Consider the following 22384-nt stretch of genomic DNA (forward strand, 5'->3'; position numbering starts at 1 on the left):
TGGCATCTCAGCATTTTTTAATACCAATTGAAGCCTTTTTTTTATAGTGATTCATCCTCATGCCCAGTTATCCCATTTTCATGATTAAAATAGTTACCTGTTTCACACAAAAATACAGAATACATCAGACATTAAAGTATGTTTTTCCCTTAATCAATTCCTAGAACTATTGTTTTTGTAGATACATGTAAACAACTTTTATGTATATGTTTCAATTATGTCATATCATTCATCATTTCTTTTGCATAATGATTTATCTATCAATTACTCAGTATTTACTATGTATATGTTATATGAAGAGAACAGTTGTAGACAGTATAAAATTTTACAAATTAAATAGTTAATATGATTTTTCTGTCTTTTAAAGAGTTTTGCAATCTCATGAGAAAGACAGGCCAAAAGAAATGAAAACACATGAAAAGATAAACGCAGTAAACATATGTCCATAAAATAGTGAACCTGGTTTCTCAATCCTTGTGTTAACAACAGTCTTATTACTTTAAAAGTATATATACACAAGTTATGACTGAATTGAGTAAATGTTTATGGCAAGTTCGCTGTAAAAATGAATTTCTGTAAAGTGAATTCTTGTTTTTCCACTGATTTCCACAATAAAACAGGAGACAAATTCCCATGGAACATTACTCCTTTAGGGGTTTTACTTTTTATTTGTCTTTAATTTTGAGCATTTAAAATGTCAGTCATATTGGGCATATTTCGGCAATCTGTACTTGATGGGAGTTTTAATTCCCACTTAATTTAATTTTCCTTTACAGCAATATTTCGCAACTTTCTTTTCCTTACATTAATATCACAGTATAGACCTGATTTTGAATACATCCATGTTCTCTCTATGCTATAGAAATTTTTCCATAACTAAGATTCTCCTGACTCATATAGTCAAACTCCTAAAATTTAACTACCTTTTTTTATTTCCCTGGGCTTAGTATGTCATAAATTTAGTCTTCAGTGTTCTCACTTTTCCTGACTAATATATGATGTACTATAGTTTGAAAATTCCTTAGTTTTGATGCGTCAACAAATGCAAGATAAATTTGTATCAATACTATAAACTTCTAATTCTGTTGAATTCACTAAAATAAGAATATATTTAGTGTGATGATTAGATTGATCAATATTGAACAGTCCATTAAGTCGTTATCAAAGTTTTTATCCTAATTTGATTAAGTCTTTATGGAAGATATGAACCTTGAGTCATATTTTTTAAAGAAGAAAACTTCTGATTTGTTCAGGGGCAAGTGGAAAGGTAAACAATCAAGTCATGTAGGCATAGTGAAGAACATTAGCTAAGCTGTAGAATAGGAAATTGATTTGTAAAGGAAACACCAATTTTGTAGGCTATCTTAGAACTTGTGATTAGTGATTTTAATTTGCCAGAATTGGAAGCCATTCTTGTAAAGACTTCCAGAAAAAGTGAAAAGATACTTAAAGGAAATGATTCTTGCTTATGAGGGCAGTTCAAAGAGTAGAGCCTGTCAGTAGTCCAGTTGAGATAGTCAGGATATAATGGAAAATATGTCTTCGAAAAAAAATGAGTAGGATGTAGATAAAGGCAGAAAAATAAAATGAATTGAAGGGTACTCCCAATATGCAACCTGGAGATCATTTGAAAGGTGTTATATTTTATGAGGAAAGACAATCTCTAAAACATTTATGTCAGCAAACATTTATTAAGTGTCTTTGATATGGCAGATTCTGTGCTAATTACTGAGGATACAAAGAAAGTCAAAAGATTACTCTCATGGAGCTCACAATCTAATGGGAGAAGCAACATCCAAACAACAGATGAACTATACACAGGATGACAAGTTGGAAATAACAGAGGGAAGGCATTATAGAATTATAGACCATCAGGAAAGACTTTCTGTAGAAGGAAAAAATTGAGTTAGGATTTGAAAGAAGCTAGGAAATAGGAAGAAGTTGAGCTTTTCAGGCATGGGGGACAGGTAGCAAAATAATCCAGTATCAGGAGATAAGTGGCTTGTTCTAGTAACAACTGAGAGATCAGTGTCACAGAATGCCAGAGGGTATGCAGATTGAGGAGGAGTGGGGGTGGGGAGCAGTTTACAAAGGATTTCATATTTGATACCAGGCATGATAGGGAGTATGAGTGGGAGGAGTTCGGGAATGACATGGTCAGATCTGTACTTCAGCAGACAGACTTGTGGCAAGCCCATCAACTAGCAAATTAATGCAGTGTACTTCAGGCATGAATTAGTAAGAGACTGCACCAAGATGGCAGCAGTGTCAAGAGGGCATATTTGACACATATTATGAATGTAAAATTCAACAGATATTAAGAGTAGATTGAATATAGGAAGATGGATTTAATTTTTCAGTAAGATATGAGGCAGAGTCCTCAGGATGGGGAAGGGGAAGAGAAGCAGTCAAAGATGGAGGAGGAATGAAAATGTTTGAAAGAAGTAATGAGTATTATGGTGAGTTAATTAGGATATACTAGTAGCACTGAGGGCCCAGTTAACGTTACATAAATTAAATTTGTAATTAACCAGTTAATATGATTTTGTGATTTTCTCTAGCTTCAGAAACACATGTGTTAATAGGAAAGGCAGTGATGGCTGGAGTTTAGAAGAGCACAAATAGTGATATGATGAGAGGCAAGGCACTTTAGAGGACAATATAGACCTGAACTGGTTCACCAATTCCTGATGGGAAAGGAAGGAGAGTGTGGCTAGGGCAAAAATAATGGCCTAGGAAAGAACTAAGAGTTTGGAGAGGGGGGTGGAGACCATGGTATAGAAAACAAACAAGGCCTACAAGGCAGATTGTTATCAGATAAGGGAATTTCAGTTTGATACATTTGTGAATCATGGCAAGATCAAGCATTTGTATGTGGCTGAACCATCGTAACTATGTTGAACTATGAGGTTTGAGTGTTTGAAGAATACTGATATGTATGTTGAAGAACCCCAGTATGAGGGCAAGATTCAAAGGAAAGAGAAAAAGTCTGTAGGCTAAGCACTGAACTAATAGAAAATCAGTATAGCTCAGTAGACATAGGCTACCAGAATTTTGATTGGATAGTAAATAAGCATTGAGTGAATGTCAAAGGAAAAGATACTGAGTGATAGTGGTAGGAGAACCAGGAAATGGCATTGGGAAACAGGGTGTATTTGAACACTCCCATAACATCTAATGAGTCCAGAGGAAGAGTAAAAGTGTACTCAATTGCTTGAAGGTGGGAAAGACAGGCCTATTTCATCAAGTTGGGTAGGAATTCAGCTTGGGGAGGGGTAAGTGAGTGGGTAAGAATTTTTTAGGCTTAGGGAACAGCTTGCGCAAAGGCATTGAATCAAAAAAGCATAGGGCAGGTTTGAAGAACTGTAAGTAATACAGTGTAAGTGAGTAATATAAAGCTGGAAATGCTAAGATAGATTGATGCCAGATCTTTAATACCAGCTGAAGAGTCTTAACTTTTTCTAGAGTTTTAAACAGAATAACATGATAAGACATGCATAAAAAAGATGTCTGTTAGGGAATAGAGGAGGAAATGGAAGTGAAGAAAGAATGATTGGAAAATCTATTGGGATATTATAGTAGCCAAGATGAGTGGAAATAAGAGTTTTTTCCTAGGCTAATAATGATGAACTAGAGAGGAGGAGTTGGTAGTAAAAGATATCGTAGGTAAAGTGAATATCATTTGTAACTGGAAATGAGAGGTGAGAGGAAAAGAAGAGTCCTACAGCATCAAGATTCCAAATAAAGTGAGATTGTGTTAGCACTCACAAATAGTGACTTCAAGAACAGAGTTGGGGGGAAAGATTATATATTCAGCCTGAATTTGGGACATTTAAGTTCAAGGTATTGGTGAAGGAGTTGGAGATGTGGTTCTTGGTCTGACAGGAAAAATAGAGAAATTTGAGGGTCATTTGGTTGTCAGTGGATATTGAAGCCATGGGAATGAATAAGGATGATGAAGAAAGACAGGATATAGCAAGGGGAAATAAAATCAAAGCGAAAAGACAAAACTGTGAAAACTCACATGTTTAAGAGTAAGAGAAAAGGTTGTTAAAGGGACTGAAGAAGGAGGAAAGGAATCAAGAGACTATGGAATATTTGAAGTCAAGGGAGGAAAAAAGTATCTAATAGAATGGAGGTACTCATCAATGCCTACTTCTCCACAGATATCAAAAAGGAAGATGAAAGTATGCAGTAGCCACAATGTATTTTTGTTTTTGTTTCAGTATAGATAATAGTGAGAACAAATTTAGAGGCTTTATTTGGACCTCTTCTCTCAAGAAGCCTTTAGTTTATATAGAAAGGATCATGGTTCTTGAAATTTTAAATACTGGGCTTATATACTTATATACTATTGATAATATACTTGGGTACTTTTCATTTGAACTGGAGAACAAAAATTCTGTTTTCCTATTTAGATCTGGGAATGAATCTGTTTATATGTAAATGATACAAACACTTTCATAGGGATTAGCAGTTGTTTTTTTAATAATGAATTCAGAAGAAGAGACTACAATGAATTGTTCAGTCTCAGTATGCATAAAATTACAGACTGAGTCATAGCCTTTCTTGAATGAGATTTCATTTCATGGTTTTAATCAGCAACACTTCATTACCCTGAGGATGCTCTATTTTTTCTAACTACCTTATTCTGTGGTGAACATAATTTTTAAATTAATATTATTTAGTTAAATGTCAGATTTAGCAAAAAGATTTTACCAACTTAAAATCACAAAACTATTACACACTATCTTTGGTTAGAGTCACAAAAAACAAAATATATGGTACAGCTCCCTGTCTTTTCTATTGCATTAATTCTTTCTATTCAGTTGTAAAAACATCTAACAACATTTTGTACAATGAGCTCTAGCCTAATTACTTATGGAGTTTTTCTTTAAAATCTATCTATAGTGTATATATGATTACCCATTTCATTTGCAAAGTAGACATTTGTTGGCTATCTAACAACAGTGTAAAATTAAATTATATCTCAACTATAGTTTGATGCAATCATAGTCCTGAAGTACTGTGGACTACCATTAGCATGCATGTATAAGAGCTGGCTTTGTAACTTGCTTGTAGGCAGCTGATAAGATTTAAATGACTATGGAAAGATTTTTGCTCTGGGGTGCATAGGACTCAAAAAGAAATTCATTTATATAGTTTCTATCAGTGGTATTGGATGACTTACATTGGAGTTAGAATACAATCATTCATATGTAAAAGTTGTTCTTCCTGGAAGCTTGCCACTATCTGATAAGGGCGGGGGTGAAGGAGAGAAGCAGTTGTCATGTGTATTTGAGCCTTCCAAAAATTACCAACATAGATACTGCTTCTTATACCACTTTGCTTATGCAGTAAGAAATATGTTCTCAGTAAAAGCCTTTAATCTAATTGTGAGATGATTGTTGTTTTGCTATGAAGATAACTCCTAGAATCCACTGGTGTGTTTCTTGTAAAAATGCAAATTGCATTAATGCTACTATTTCATATCAGATGGGTTAACTTCTGCCAGTAGCAATCAAAAGCAGAGAATTTCAAGCTTAGCTTGAACAACATTTCATAACTTATGATTCTTATCATTCCTATTCTACCTCTCTGAACCCATTTTAAAGCATATGACTTATAATAAGGTTAACATAATACGTTTTTTTAAATCTAGTTTCTCAGATTGGCTATGCATGTTTAGAGCAGTTCACTTCTATGCTTTTCTATCAAAGGGGCTTTATAGCCATAATCACACCATTGCTTGCACTCGCCTCCACAAACTCATCTATTATTTTGGCTTGAGGAAGTGGTTAGAATTAGTGCGAGGTGGTTAGAATTAGTGTGTGACTGACCACTGTTATATTCATAAATTCATAAAAAGGTTGCTGCTTTTAAATCTGAATTTTTTCAAAAGAGAAAATAGTAAAAGGATTTTCATAATTGTATTAGTATCAAAATTTTTACCTTAACTTTTGGCATGCAAATGATTTTTGGAAATTATATAATTTCTGTTTTGGAAATCAAGCTTTTATATGATTTGTAATAATACTGAAGAATTTAATGTGTTAAACATTTAAAGAATTTTCTTGCCTTTCTAGTGCCCCTTCTTTGATACCACTTCCAGGAACAAAAGCACCGCCTTCAACAGATAAATATTCTGTATTTAAAGGAATTGCTATTGATAAAACATCAGAAAACACAGCTCCATTTGGAGGTAAAAACAAAATTTGTTGGCTCAAAATATGAAACATATAATTTTCATGTTTCTATGATTTGGTAGTGATTTTATGCTGTGTGCAAAATACTAATCTTTTAGGTTTTAAATTATATTTAGCTGTGGAATACCTTCGCAATAATCTTAATGAAACTTTTGCCTTTTTTTCATATGCATTGTAGAACATGGAGACAAATACAGTGCTTTCAGAGAATTAGAGCAGCCTGCAGAAAATAAATCCTTAGGTAAGTTTTTGGCAATGTACTAAAAATATATTGTTTAAGTTTTTATTTTTAGTAAAAACTTAGGATGTCCTTGGACATGTCAGTGAGGTTTATTTAGGAAAAAAATATAATAAATCAAGAACAATAATATTGGAATAGAGTTTTCTAATTAGGGATTTAGGTTTCCTCTTGGAGACTGTCATATTACAGAATTAAGTGAGAAGATCAAGACTTGAGCTGCTGAGCTATAGCTACTTTGTGTTAAAGCTGCAAATAGTCCTCTCTCTCTTTCTCTTTCTCTCTCTCTCACACACACATCCCTCTCTCCTTTTCCTCCCCCTTTTACCCTTTTATGCTAATATTTCACTAAGCTACTTCCAGCTTTGTCATTTGGTGCTACTCATGTTCCTTTTAATAAGAATATATCAGATCACCAGTGATTAGAAACACAAAAGCCTAGCCTCTACCAAGGTAGAAATGGCATTTTAGGATTCCTGTCTGTGGGGTTGACTGGGCTTCTTTTTACTAACTGACAGGATATAATTCTGCTTTCTTTCTCCTCAATATGGTGTACAACAAATCTTTATAAACTAGCCATCTTTCTTAAAAAGATAATGACAAATTTATTTTTTATAACAGTAGAAAGACAATAAGTGTTCTCAGGGGCTGTGTCAGAAATTACCATTTGCAATATCCTTTACAGAATGTGACAGGATAGAGATAGACTTTTAAGGCACAGAATTGTTCACTGGAAACAAGTAACCTCAAATGGATACTCATAGAATAATGTGCTTAATATATCATGCTATGGTAGTTTTTAATATGAAAGTTTCTATTTACTGCCATTATTTTGTAAATAGTTGTCAACTTATGAATTACCCAGTGCTGATTTGTTTTTGACCTTTTCACCAGCTTACATCACTAATGGAAAAGTGTACAATTCATCAGTAAGTTTAGTTTGCTTGTGGTGTTTTTGTTTTAAAAATTAAAACAAAAAGTTGTCAATTTCACAGATTATTTTAGAGTAGCACATCAAATTTTAAATGTGAATTGCTTGTTATTTTCATTCATATGAAATAATACATGTTTTCTGGTATAAACATGGATAGAATTACCTAAAATCCAGAGTTATTTTGAGAATGTTTAACAAGATTTCTGTCCATTTGTGAAGTTGACTTCATTCTTGTTAGTACTGTATATTAAAAACCTAAGACTTGGGGAAATCTGAGTGCAATTTTATTCCCTGTACAAAAATTAAGATGATGAATAAAAATGTTTTTGTTCATTTAGACATTATGCTGGTGAACTGGTTATATATTTTAGATTAACAGAAAAGCTCTACTTCCTCTATTCCTCATGCTTCCCTGGTTTAGAATTTTTAAAATAAACTTTTATTTACAGCTTTTGTTTTTTTTTACCTCAGCATAATTTCTCCCAGCCTCTCTCCCCTTTCTCAGATATCAAATCTTATTTTTTAAAGAAAAAAAGACCAAAATTGGTCAGTAATTTAAAAAGTCAGGCAAGTAGATTGAGGGAACTTGTTTTCTCTCTTCTTAAGATCCTGCTTGTTCTTTGTAATTTTGCACTTTTGACCTTTTGTGGCTTTTCCATTTATGTTGTTGTAGTTATTGTATGTTTTCTTGTCTCTGTTTATTTAACTCTGCATCAGATCATATGAGTCCATATTTTTCTATATTCATCATATTTTTTAAGTTTGATTGATGATTTGTTTTTACATTGTAAAGCATTTATAGATTATCTTCATTCTATGAAAGATTTCCTAACAAAATAAAGTAATTAAGCAGAATTCATAGTTAAATGAATTTGGAAGTGCACGAAACATTTCCACAATTTTAACACCCTCCCACTTCTCTTTTTAAATTTTTTTTTTAATTAACAAAACTTTATTGTTTCTTACTCTCATTCCTAACCCCAACCAAAAAAAGAGAGAGAAAAACAAATTCCTTATAAAAGATATGCATAGTCAAGCAAAACAGATTCCTTCATTTATCAGAAATATATGTTTCATTCTGCATCCTAAATCTATTAGCTCAGTCAGGAGATATATAATATATTTTATTATCAGTCCTTTGGAATGATAGATGGTAAGTATATCATTTGTGGTATTTAAAGCTTTTATAGTTGTCTTTACAGTATCATTATTGTAGAAATTGTTCTCTTGGTTCTGCTTTTTTCATTCTTTATCACTTTATAAAAGTTTTCATAGTTAATTTTTATAATGACATTATAGTGTAAATTGTTTTTATCTTGCTTAATTCACTATCAATATACACAAATCTCTTCATGTCTCTCTAGCATATTCATTAACCACAATTTACTCAGCTGTCCTTCAATTGATGGACTCAGTAGTTTCCAGTTTTTTGCTACCAAAAAAAGGACTATAAATATTTTTATATATAAAGGAGCTTTTCCTATTTCTTTGATCATTTTTGGGTATAGGCCTAGCAATGGTTTATTTTGGTCAAAGGTTTAGTTTAGTAACTTTTCTTTGTAATTCCAAATCAGTTTCTAGATTGGTGTACTGATTCACAGGACTGCATTAATGTATCTGTTTTTCTCTATCCTCTTCAGAATTTGTTATTTTCCTTTTCTGTCATCTCAATGAAGTCTGATGAGTATGAGATAGACTCTAAAAAAAGCTTTAAATTGTCTTTAGTAGTGATTTAGGAGCACCCTTGAGAATTGTATATTATATCCTTTTACTATTTATCAATTGGGAAATGACAAGTTTGAATCAGTTTCCTCCAAGTGTTTCTCTTTTCATTTTAGCTCCATTGGATTTATTTATGCAAAAAAAAATTAATATATGCAATCATTCTTGTTACTAAATTAACACATATTACAAAATCTATTATTATGGGATTGTTATTTCAAGTATTAAAGATCATATTTTGTGACTTAAGAATTGAGGTTCCATTGATGAGTGCTTTATATACTGCTGTTTTCCTTAGACAGGAAAAATAGTTTTCTTTTAATAATGGAACATTATAGTGGATATTATCCAGACATGAGTTTTAGACAGTAAGTAAACATTTATTAAGCATTTATCTACTGTGCAATAGTACCACAATAGTAATAAAAATCATTCTCTTCCCTCAAAAATGTGTGTGTGTGTGTGTGTGTGTTTGTGTATGTGTACGAAATAGACATAAGGAGTAATATAAGACTGGGAGAGGACACTGGAAAGTGAAGGGAAAGTAAGAGTTATGAAAAGTTTTGTGTAGAAGGTGCTGTTTGAATTAATATTTGAGGAAAAATAGGGATTCTGAGAGGCAGTTTTGAGGAAGGAGTATATCCCAGGTATGGGGGAATAAATAACCAATAGAAAAAGCTTAGAACCTAGAATTGAAGTGCCATTTGTGAGCAGTGGTTTAGCATGTGTCATAAAGATGGCACAGATCTGTGACAGATGTGTCATAAAACTGGAAAAGTAGCTTTGCCATATTTTATAGTAATATTTGTTATAATTTTGATTTGTCTGTGAAGTACTTATTATGTATTCTGTGCTATCTAATTTTTGCCTTATGAAAGATTTTTAGAAATTTGGAAAACTACAACTAATTAGACCTTTAAATATTATGGATATAAGTGATGATATCATTATCACAGTAACAAAGAATGAGAACTGTCGATCTTAGACTCAGATGTTGGCTTATATTTTCAACAAAGCCTGGTTTAATTCTTTAAAGAAATGTTCCTGAGAACAGCTAGATGGTACAATGAATAGAACACTGTCCCTGAATTCAAATCTGGACTCAGATACTTTAATACTTACTAGCAAATCTAATTCCAAATATTTCACCCCAAAAAAGCAAACACAAAGAAATTTTCTTTTAATTTTTTAAAACATTAAAAAAAATAAAGAAATGTTCCTGTATATAGTGTTTTAGCTATCAACAAAATTTTGGTTAACAGCCTTTTCCTTAGGTTATTTAGATTCAAAACCAAAATTTTAACATATCTCTGAGGTTGAAATATAAAATGACATTGCCAGAATTCCATTGCATTTAAGCTAATACCTAAAAAGGAAGTGAGCCATGTCTCAAGGGAAGCTGGAAACATTAGGAGTGAAACTTGTATTTTCTGACTGAGTACCTTTTTTCCAAGAGTTCTGAACTTTTTTACTGGTAGGTGTGAGGCAAAGATAAATAAATCAATAAACATTTGTTAAGTGCCTACAATGTACTATGCCCTATGCACTTGGGAACTCTATGGCCTTAGATGACATTTTTGGGAAGGGAGAATTATTTTTTTCTTTCCGATAAAGATTTCTTTTAAATTAATGCCCATGTAATTCAGGAATATTAGTTCATATCTAGCCCTGTATTGAAAATGCACAATTAAAAAAAAATGTTTTCCCTGGGTATTAATGTGGAATTTCTCATTCTTCACCAATACCATTAGCTCATATGGAACCCCCCTTATTGTTTAACATTTAAAAGTTTTATTCTTGGAAAAATACCATTCCCAGGCACAGCTCTCCAATAATCCTCAAACCCTTCTCATTTCACTGCATACTCCGTGGGCCATATACAGGGACATAAAGTAGTGAAGCCCTGACCCTGACAATGAAGGACCAATGATTGCTGATATTGGACATTGAAACGTTTGTGGAAATGATTAATTAAAAGGCATTTGAGGAGTGAAATGAGCCATCAGCAGAGCTTTTATTTATTTCCTTATCCATATTCAGTGTGGGAATAATCTGTGATTTTCAAAATGAGCATCTAGAGGAGAGTGAATGCACAAAAAAATCAAGTGGAAGTTAAATATGTGAATTCAACTCAACAATGGAAGAAGCAGAATTAATAAATATATTTGACATTTTGCAGGATATTGGATTTAGTGTACATTATGTTATTTTAAGTTAAACATCCTTGTTCCATTTTTTATTTCAGGAGATAGCCTTGCAGAATTCAGATCTACAGGAACAGATGATGGCTTCACAGATTTTAAAACAGCCGACAGTATTTCACCATTAGAACCACCAACAAAAGACAAAATGTTTCCAATTCCCTTCCCCTCTTTAACCATACAACAGAAACAACAAACACAAGCTAAAAATCATCTGAACTTGGCAGATCTAGATATGTTTTCCTCTGTTGGTGCCCCTGGCGAGAAACCACTTTCTTTTCCAGATACATTTAGCTCTTCAAAATCATTGTCCATGCGACCACTCCCAACAACTGCTGCCGCAACCGCCACAACATCAGCACCAACTAAAAATTCTAGCTTAGCTGATGACTTTGGAGAATTCAGCCTTTTTGGGGGATATTCTAGTTCAGCATCTGTTGGGGGACAAGATGACTTTGCAGATTTTATGGCTTTCAGTAATAGCTCCAGCTTGTCTGAGCAAAAGGCAGATGATAAATATGATATTCTTAAAGAAGAAGTTAGCACTGCTCCTCTGACTAGCAACATAGGCAGCGCCGTAAGAAATGGGCAGAACTCTTCAGCCGCTGCTCCAACGAAATATGACGTCTTCAAACAGCTTTCTCTGGAGGGCCCTGGAATAGGGATGGAGGAATTAAAAGATGGCACTCCTCCGGGGAAAAGTGACGAAGACTTTGCTGACTTCCATTCAAACAAATTCTCATCTCTGTGTGGTAATTCAGACAAATCTCTGGCGGAAAAAGTGGTAGCTTTCAGACATGCCAAAGAAGACTCTGCTTCTGTGAAGTCTTTGGACCTACCTTCCATTGGTGGTAGCAGTGTTGGCAAGGAGGACTCGGAAGATGCGCTCTCTGTCCAGTTTGACATGAAACTGGCTGATGTAGGAGGAGATCTTAAGCATGTCATGTCTGATAGCTCTTTGGATTTGCCCACAGTTAGTGGCCAGCATCCGCCTGCAGCAGGTGAGGAATTGGTGCGATTGCTCTGGTGATAGTAATAGATTTCAAAGATAATTCTGTGTTGCTGATTTACAGTATTAATACTCTAACCCTTTACCATTGTGAGAGGTTCCTTCATAGCAAACCCCTTAGTTGCCAATATTCCTCTAAAATACTGTAATTGTTGACTTTTTTGACCACTCGATGAGACAGATTAGTTAAAATACTTTTGTTTTTGAGATCTTACACCAACTTGGTGTCTCTAAGGCACATGAACACTTAACAGTTAGAAAAACTCAGCATTGCCAGAGATTTGAACAAACATTTTCAGTGTTAGCAGTGCTCTTGCAGTTTGTGAGGTCAGTATACCTCTTGCTTTCTCATATTATGGATACATTTTACAGCTATCAGAAGTGATCTACTTAGTGTTCTAATTAGGTTTACAGAAGCACACTCTATGCCAAGAGTAAAAGCTTCTAAGTAAATAACCCATCTTGTAATATGTCCTTTTAAAAAAGCAGGGAAAAAGATTATATTGATGTCCTGTGTTTCAGGTACTGGCAAAGGAGGACATTTTGCATCGTTACTGTCAGTGAAATCACAGTTTTCAGTGTTAACACTAATATTGATATCATTTAATTATAACAAATCTATCAATGCTAGGATAGATGAGCTCTAGTTAGTAATTTGGGGAAAATCAAAGTTAGTTGAATGTATCTTATTAAGTGGCCCTCTTTAAACTCTCTATGAAGTTAGATAATAGAACAGCATATGAAACAAATGTATCTCCAGTCTTACTTCATAGCATAAAAACTAATTTCCCAAGTGTCCTAGTTTTTTTTTCTTTTGATATGTACATAGAGAGACAGTTAAACCTATTTTGTGGCCTTTAATAATGAGAAATATCTCAGTATTACTGTATTATTATAAAGAAAGCATTATGCAGTTGAAAGTTTTTTGAATGGGAGGGGGACACACTGTTAACTGTAAGAATTATTACTGTAAGGATCAATTCTTTCCATAAAAGAAATTTCTTCCAAGTTTACAGATCTGGATTAAAAAGTATATAGTTCTGTAGTTTTGCATCATATGGTATTTTTATGTCTGAAAACAAACCTGGATCTTTCTTTTGGCTCTCTAAGTGTGTGCAGGACATGGACAGGACATGTTCCTGACAAGGGTACTGAAACCAAGAGCAACAACAATTAGTCAGAACGTTCATATTTCATGTTGCTTCTTGGCAAAATCTTCTAAACACAGCAGGCTATCCAAATAGCACCTCATGCTCTTGAATGTTTACTTACTTTTTATGTGCTTTTTTCTCGAATGTTTTTCTATCTTTTTTTTCTTTTTTGTTCAATACAGTGATTTTGCTGTGCTGCTTTTTTTTTCTTTTTTTTTGGTATAAGCTAGCTACTTTGGGGCCGTGGCAGTTAATTGCAGATTGCTCTGTTTTGTGATGATTGTCTTCATTTATATCTAAGAAATAATAGTGTGTAATCTGGGTAGCAGTCTTTTGAACACTGAAGTTATTAATTAGAAGCTATTTTTCTGAAAGTAAGTCTGTATTCTTTCACAATGCCAAGCTAAATGTTTTCACAAGGAGAGTTTTATTCCAGCCCTTTTCTGTTTTAGTCTTCTGACTGAGCTTGCTCTGATTTATTTGTGAAAATAACCTCCTGTGCTCTCATGTTCTTTTTATGTATGTTTGGAACACTTCTAGCTTTGAACCTGTAATGTTCAAGCCAAGTCTCTTCAGTTTGCATATATTCTCAAAAGCATATTGTTTCCTCTTCCCTTTGATCTGTAAATTTCATGTCAGAAAGGAGCAGTATCCCTTTAGAGTGGTTAGCAAGGGTTGTTGTTTGACCACTGTGTTACGTTATGGTTGCACAAAGTTGCTGCATTAAAGTATTAAAAGGGATCAAGGGCAGCGAATTTTGAAAGCTTGATTTGGCTTTACCCATGAACATCATAGTATCCTACCCTCTGAGTGTGTAGGTTGCACTTATCCCTTAGTAGGGAAGTAAGCATTAGAGCTGATGAAGAGGGAATAAAATGCAATTTCCAAGAACCTTAAGCCAATTGAGTGACCTAAGTTAACTCTGTAAAAGGATACTGTCTCTTTAAACTTTGCTATAATTCTTTGTATGGAAGTTAGAGAATACTAATAACTTTGCCTGATTTCTTGCATATATTCAAGTTAATACTTTGAGTACTTGCTGCAAATAGTTTTGACTAGACTGCTTTGATATTTTCCCCTCTAAATTTAATCTCTTCATTTAAACATTTTAAGTATTGTTCAGTCAAGACCACCTTACTCTTATTTTAACTGCAGCAGGAGCTCACCTCATTTTGTAACATTATCAAAGGGTTAGCAAACTAGCTGCATCTGCCTACCTGTGTAGTAGCTCTACTTTGACATTAAAAATCTTTGTATTTTAATCAATACCTGGTTTTTTGCTGCTTTTTCTGATGTCTTTTTTTCAATTTAAACATTTTCTGTGTGAATGTGCCTTCTCAAACTTGCGTTAGTATATTCCTCTCTGCAAAACTGACCTGCATGCTTATTCTGATGACTCCTTTTGAGCTCTTCTGTATCACTATCTTTTTTGTGATCTGTAAGTCCTGTGTTAATAAATAATACCTTGGCATATTTTGAAAGTCTGGGGGTGTGTGTAATTTGTACCTGAGAAGGAGAAAACAGAGCTAGAACTTGTGTCATACCTAAGTTCAGAATCAGTAGTATCCACAGAGCTATTTGTTCTTTGTTTTGGATTGTTCCAATTCCTGTTTCTTACAGAAATACCATGGCTATTTGGGAAGGGCATTTTAGATTTTTTTAAATTCCATTGATAGACATCCTTTCATGTGCATTTTGTAGATATTGGACTTGGGCTGTTCCTTTAAATGTTAGAGGATACTCCCTACCTTTTTAAAGTAAGCTTACCCTGACTTTTCTGAAGGGAAGAACCATGTAAGTGGGTTTCATTGTTTAAAATAAATATTGTAAGAGCCTATCCATATTAGGTGTGGTAATTTTAACGTTGAGGAGTAGAGAAAAAAAAATAACAGAGAACCATTGAAAATTAGATATCTACAAACTCATTTCAAAATAGCTCATCAAATGGTGCTGACATGACTTTTGGTCACCACAGACCTGCTCTGAATTTAAATTGATGATCCTACAGTGAAAATTGTTTACTGCTAATTCCTGGAGGACTTCAGACCTAAATGTGAGCTGGATTCAGAATTAACTCCTGTGTCCTGTGTGACAAGACAAAATCTATATTTTTAAAATTTTTTATTGCTACCAATGCAACTTAGGAGTCTGTTAGTCAAACATATATGCTGTTTTTCCCATTTTAGAGTAGAATGGAAGAAAAACCTGTAGATACTGTTTTTTAAATAAAAACCATGGAAACCTTTGGTGGTGAAAATCCTAGGCTAAATATTAAATCAGAAATCTGAATTCTTGACTGAAAAAGAAAGGAAATTTAACTGAGGCAAGAAGTTAAGATAGCTGGATTCAATACTATAGTATTGAAAATGAATTTCTGGAGGTGGGGAAGAATTCAGATTATTTGGTGTAACCACATCTAAGGGAAAGAAAGCAAAAGCAGTATTATGGGAAACTTTCTTGCATGTTTATAGCATAGTGACCCATAAGCCATCTTTAGTATGTATTTTATAAGTTGTTACTTATAAATTAAAGAACTGTCCAATATCACACATTGATAAGTTCCTCTTAGAGGTCTTAAAGATTTCTAAAAATCAGCTGGGCCTAAAAGACAACTGGTGTAAAAGAATCACAAGGAAGAATGCTGAATTCTCAACCTGTTTAAAAAAATCAGATTATTTTGTAATTAGAGATTACTTGAAATCTTTATTTTTCTCAATTAAGCACATTTAAGGTACTTCTGCAAATGCTATAGAAATGCAATAGAACTTTTAAGAGTAGAAAATATGTTACTGAAAGAAGTCAGCCTTGGAACATGTGGAATTGCTCTTATCTCTAGTTGGGAGTACTCCCTTATCAGTTTGTTTCTCTGTTGGCATAGCCATTCTGTTCAACATGAAGATGGATGGGATAGTCTTTGGGGTTCTGATCAGTTGTCTGATGATAACCACCTAGCTACTGGTCTTCTCCACTCTCCTGAACTGTGGCATGAATGAAAGATGTCAACAGTCCTTTATCTTCTACTTTTTTTAGGTAGCCACTTAGCACTATCAAATGGAAACTCTGTAACTTGCTTATGGATTGTGTAGATAAAAATAAGTTACAGGTAATTAAATTTATACTAGTTAGTTCAAATGAAAAATGGCAGATTTTATGCATATGAGTAATACTGGGAAAGCAGTTATGTGTCACCATTTAATAACCTATCAAAAACCTGCTATGATGTCATTCTTGTTTTCTTCAACAGCACTAATCCTGGTTTGTAACTTTTCATAGACTGATGTCATCTTATGTTTATAATTAGAAAATACCAGACTTTTGACTGTTCTGAGATGGTAGTATGAAACTAGGAGGAAAGAAACTGAAAGTTAACGTCACACTGTAGGCTGTGGTAGAAAAGGTTCTTCCATGATCCAGTATACATTTTTATTATTCCATAAGATTTTTCCTTAGGATAATGGAATTTATTCTCTGTCCCCATTCCAGAACACTTGTCTTCTGGACATGTGCCTGGTGTTTTAGAAAAGATCTATATGGAAATGACTCCCAAATCCTGTGCTTCCTACAGTAAAAGTGGTAATATTTTTTGATTAGAGTGTATACTTCTTGCCCACATTGATCCAAAATTCAAAATTAATTTTAAAAATAAACTGTTGTTTTGAAAGTTTCATTTTGAAACTGGTTTTTGAAAGAATTGAATTTTTTGTGCATGCAGTGAACAAAATGTTTCAGCCAACCTGTTTGTTCAAGGAAATATAATTATAGGTTAAGGTGGGAATCTCTAATGTTACTGCTGTAGCATGAGCAAGAAATCCAATGTGACATGTGACCCATGGTGAAAAAGCAGATTGTATGGTTCTTTACTTTGTTGTGTCTAGGGGACAGTGTCCCCTAGACACACTGAAGAAGTTGATGTTGTAGGACATGGCATGGTATCAGATAAATACATGTATTTAAAACACACAATTAAAGGTGCATTCTCTTGAGCTCAGTTATAGCTCTACTTAGTACAATCCAAGAATATTATAAAATTTGAAATGTAGTAATTGTTCCTGGTTTGTTTTATTGTGTTAAAGACTACTTTTGCTTTTCTTTCCTCTTTCTATCGCACTTTGCTTAACTGTACCTGTCGATTGAAAACTGAGCTTTAGAAGCTTCAATGATTATACAACATAAAGTAGTAGGATGAAACCTTAGTTTGCCAGACAATTCTCCTATCATTTATACCATATATCTTATAAAAAGTCTTAGCTTGGCAATCTCTTCAGTATTACAAGAACATCATACTCTCAGATATACATTGTGTATAATGAGAAGGGAGGGAAGAATGAAATGCTCATGAAGTTTACCTTGAAGAAATATGCATATATGTCACAGAGATTTTGTATTCTTTAGCAATACTAAAATTTTGGTAATCACAGCGAAATTCCTAATGATGATTTTAACTTCTTTAAGATAAACCAACATACAGAATAATAATTTTTGTATGTGATTTCCCTCCACACTTTACATTTGCAAATCAGTTTAGAAAAAGTAAATGTTAGATACTTGAAAATCAACTTTGAGTTTTAAAATCAATTTTTAGTTCTTAGATAACTAATAACTTATTTTTTAAATTTTTAAAACAATTTCTGTCTTTTGACATGTATCTTATTTGGATATCTCTGTGATTTATTCTAAAACATAATCTTTTTGCTGGTCTTATTTTCCAATACAAACTGGAATTTGTTGAAGATTTGGGTGTGCAGTCATACAAATAATTTCAGTCTTTCCAGAGTAACTAATTATTTAGTTAAAATGGTATATTTATATACAATCATCCTCTTTTTCTTTCTTTCTTTCTTTTTTTTTTTTTTTTTGCTTAGGCAGTTGGGGTTAAGTGACTTGCCCAGGGTCACACAGCTAGAAAGTGTTAAGTATCTGAGGTCAGATTTGAATTCAGGTCTAACCTGACTTCAAGACTATATCCACTGTATCATCTAGCTGCCCCTATGATCCTCTTTTAAAAAAAAAAAAATTATGACCATAATTGCACAAGGGAGCTTTTTATTTCCATGGAAACTGGTTTAGAATTTTTAATCAGAACTGATTTTTCATTAAATGGATTTCCAGCATTTAGGAAATTGATAATTTCTTTAGTAGATGGCATGATAATTCTTAACATGGGTTCATGAATCAATATTCTGATATAGTACAATAATAAAAATATCCCCACTTTAAGGCCTTGATTATATTTAATTGAAACAACTTTCTGTTTGTTTGACCTTATAATGAGACAATATACCTATTGTTACTTTTAAGAAGGGAGAAACAAGAACATCTATAATGAGGGTTTTTTCATAGTGATAATGCTATCTTTTGTATATTTTCGATTTGATTTTTTTTTTTTTTGAATGAGCTATAATTGAGGCAACATTTAAAATTGTCATCCTGTGGGAAAAAAACTTAATTTCCTAGAAAGGGTTCCTTTTTAAACATGCAGTTTTTTGTTTTTTTTTAAACTTTGGTCTTAATTCTCTTTAACTAAATTAAGAGAGAAAAAGAGTGATTTTTGGGGAGCATTTTGTGCAGGGAATTGCAGAGATGGAGAGAGGTAGTCCTTTGACTACCCAGTTTTTTCTGAGAAGAAAAAATAAACTACCTGGTGCACTGGCCTGGCAAAGTGGGATGATAGACAGCTGTGGATAATAAATATGGGTCTGAGAAGCTGAGATATTAACTTGTTTGTCTCACCTATGTAGTAATCAGGTGAAAAGAGGCACATTTAAATAGTCTAAGCTCATAAACCCACTCAGCAAGGCCACAAGAAAAAGGTTACTATTTGAAAACCAATTAAGAAACCCTTTTGCCTTTCCTTCTCTCACAAGTAGTAATATGTTGTTTCTTTTTTTGACTTGGAAGCCATTTCCATTAAATAGCAATTTAGCTTCACTTCATTCAGGAGTATTCACTTCATGTTTTTAGTAGTCCTGTCTAAGCTCTCATTAGTGCCAGCAAAAACATACCAAGCACATACTTGGATTTTAGATGCTTTGTAATATGTTTTCTGGCTTGGGGTTTTCACTTAAAAAAAGAAAGAAAAGAGAGGAGGAGAAAGAAGAAGAAGAGGAAGAAAAAGTTGAATGAGAAGCAGGCAGCTTGATAAGAACCAGACCTTTGGTTATTAATAGCAGTGTTATGGGCTAAAATAGATGATCGGATTGTTTCCTTCCTCACACCCCGTCACAACAGTGGGAAGCACACAGTGGTCCAAATAATGACTGGGTAAGTAACTGCCTAATTAAAGTCCCACTAGAACATTTTTGGTTTAGTCTGAAACAAAGTCCTTACTAATTCAAAGCTAGGGACCTGTACTACCATTTTCATCTTAATTTTAATGTTGGAAATCTTTTGTTTCCTTTTTTAATTACTATACACACACACACACACACACACACCCATGCTTTTCTTCTTTCTCTTACACTTGTGTTGTCTGAGGGCCTTTTCTGGGCAAAATCAGGACAAAGATAAATAGTTAAAGCGATAAGTTTGTTTTGGGTTTGGCATTTTAGGGTTTTTTTTTCAACTGAATAATGTATTATTAATGTCCTTTATTTTATATACATAGCTACACATAAATTAAGCTTACAAAAGACCTAAAATTTTTATTATAAACAACACATAATTAATAGTTCTTTTATGTGATTTTTTCTTTTTCATACCCCAAGAAAATGGTTTTGTATAAGTTGAATGTAAACCTCAATACCACTTTGCCCTAAGGTATACAAAAATACCCAAAATTTAGTTCCAATGTAACATAAAACTCTAAACCTGATGCTCTCTATGTTTCACTTGTGCATAGTTTAGGGTATTTTAGTTAAATAATGAGCCACTTTTCTAACTGTAGGGTCTTATTTTCCTTTCAGATATCGATGACTTAAAGTATGCTACTTTGGGGATTTATGGTAGCAATTCTTCCGTGAGTGCCCTTGCAAGCTGTGAGTGGTCAGACAGGGATGATGCTTCTCCGGGCAGAATGCTTTCTCCATTTGTCCTCTCTGCAGGAAGTAGTTCCTCCTCCGCTACTTCAATTCTTCAGAAGAAAGAGACTTCATTTGGCAGTTCAGAAAACATTACCATGACAACAGTTTCCAAAGTGACGACCTTTCCAAGTGATGATACTCTTTCAGAGGCTACATTTTCAGCTTTTGAAAACTTTAAAAATGGTCTTTCCCAGCCCACTGAACAAAGAGACATTGAGAGTGGGGATTTCATAAAAAAACAGGACCTACCTGCAAGTGAACAGAGCCAAGATACCATGTTTTCAGTCTCAGTTGCCAGTGGCATGTCTCAGGAAACTCCAAAAGAATGTCCTGATGACTTTGGAGAATTTCAAAGTGAAAAGCCCAAAATCAGCAAATTTGACTTTCTGGTGGCTAATACACAAAGCAAGATGAAATCTAGTGAAGAAATGATCAAAAATGAACTGGCTACTTTTGACCTTTCTGTTCAAGGTGAGCAAATTAAGTGCAGATTTTTCTGTCATGGTTTTGCTTCTTGGAATTATACATTCTCTCTTTATTACATATATTTTGTTTCCTATTACCAATATAAGAAAAATTTTCCCTTTTTTTTATTCAATTTTATTTTATTTCCAGTTCCAAATTCTTTCCCTCCCTCACCCATTGAGAAGATAAGAAAAATAAAACCTATTACAAATTTCTACAATAAACATGTCCAAAAGAAGTAGAAAAAAATAAGCCTCAAAATCTGTAGGTCCATCAGCTCTTTGTCTGGAGATAGAGAGCATGTTTCATCATGAGTCTTTTGGGATTGTGGTTGGTCATTGTGTTGATCAGAGTTACTAAAGGAAAGAAACATTTTCTAGATATGAAATTAATGTCTATGGGAAAAGATTGAATGAGTTTTCTTTAGGACTAAGCTGAGGCCAGTAGGACAATTACACTGAGATTAGGTTGGACATCTTACCTTTAGTAAGCTAAAGAAATGAAGATAATAGTATGTGGCTAATTAGTTCATTTGTTTAGAGCACTGCTGAGGAAATCAAGATGTCATAGGTTTGATTCTCATGTGGGCCATACCTCTTATCTCCATCGGGCAAACACATGCTGTGGGAAGATTAGAAGAAATGAATCAGTAATAAATTGACTATTTCCAATTTTAAAAGATTTTCCTTGACTGGGTTTAAATTCATGAGATATTATAGAAACCCGTTGATTGCACTTTGAATACTTCTTAGGATCTCATAAAAGAAGCTTGAGCCTTGGAGATAAAGAAATAAGTCGTTCCACTCCATCTCCAGCTTTAGAGCAACCTTTCAGAGATCGTTCCAACACTCTAAGTGAAAAGCCCGCTCTTCCTGTTATCCGGGATAAATACAAGGACCTAACTGGAGAAGTTGAAGTAAGTACAGTTATTTGATACAAGAGACATGTAGATTACCCATGCTTTTGCTCCTAAGAGGAGCAAATTTCCAGCTTTTGAAAACTTTTATAATAATTTTAAAATTTATTTTGTAATTTCACATGGAAAAAAGAAGTGTTTCTTGAAGAGCTTGAGAAAATTTTCCTTTATTACTGTGATTTCATTGGAGTAAACATCTATGAAAATGTTAATCCTCCTCAAAAATAGTATCCTGTAAATGGAATCAATGTGAGATTCAGACTGTATTCCTGGGATTCTTAGGACAGGGAGTTTTGCCTTTGTTTTTGAATATTCAAATCTTACCATTTCTGCCAGTAGTTAAATTTAAACAGCAACAGAGAAAGTAGTGAAACTGAGCTAATTTTACCCACTACAAGTTTGTGGAATAACTATAATTAGGTTTTTATTGCTATTTGACAAACCTATTTGCTTTCCTTTTTTTCCCATTTCTTTCAGATTAGCATTTATTTTCTTTCCCACCACTTTCATTGAAGAAACAAGA

General features: G+C 33.6%; 1 protein-coding gene across 7 annotated transcripts in view; it reads left to right on the forward strand.

Moving 5' to 3' along the window:
* The window catches only part of SYNRG (synergin gamma), an 87034-nt gene that overhangs the window by 47279 nt on the left and 17371 nt on the right, over positions 1-22384 (forward strand). For all 7 annotated transcript variants that reach the window (XR_007953221.1, XM_051994053.1, XM_051994052.1 and 4 more), the window contains 5 exons: positions 6087-6202; positions 6385-6447; positions 11346-12302; positions 20364-20951; positions 21698-21861. Coding sequence is in view for 6 of the 7 variants with exons in the window: in XM_051994053.1 (XP_051850013.1) it covers positions 6087-6202; positions 6385-6447; positions 11346-12302; positions 20364-20951; positions 21698-21861 (1888 nt within the window). In the remaining variant the exon portion in view is untranslated. The remainder of the gene's footprint in view (positions 1-6086; positions 6203-6384; positions 6448-11345; positions 12303-20363; positions 20952-21697; positions 21862-22384) is intronic.

The sequence above is a fragment of the Antechinus flavipes genome, chromosome 4 (assembly GCF_016432865.1).
Source record: "Antechinus flavipes isolate AdamAnt ecotype Samford, QLD, Australia chromosome 4, AdamAnt_v2, whole genome shotgun sequence".
Lineage (NCBI taxonomy): Eukaryota > Metazoa > Chordata > Mammalia > Dasyuromorphia > Dasyuridae > Antechinus > Antechinus flavipes.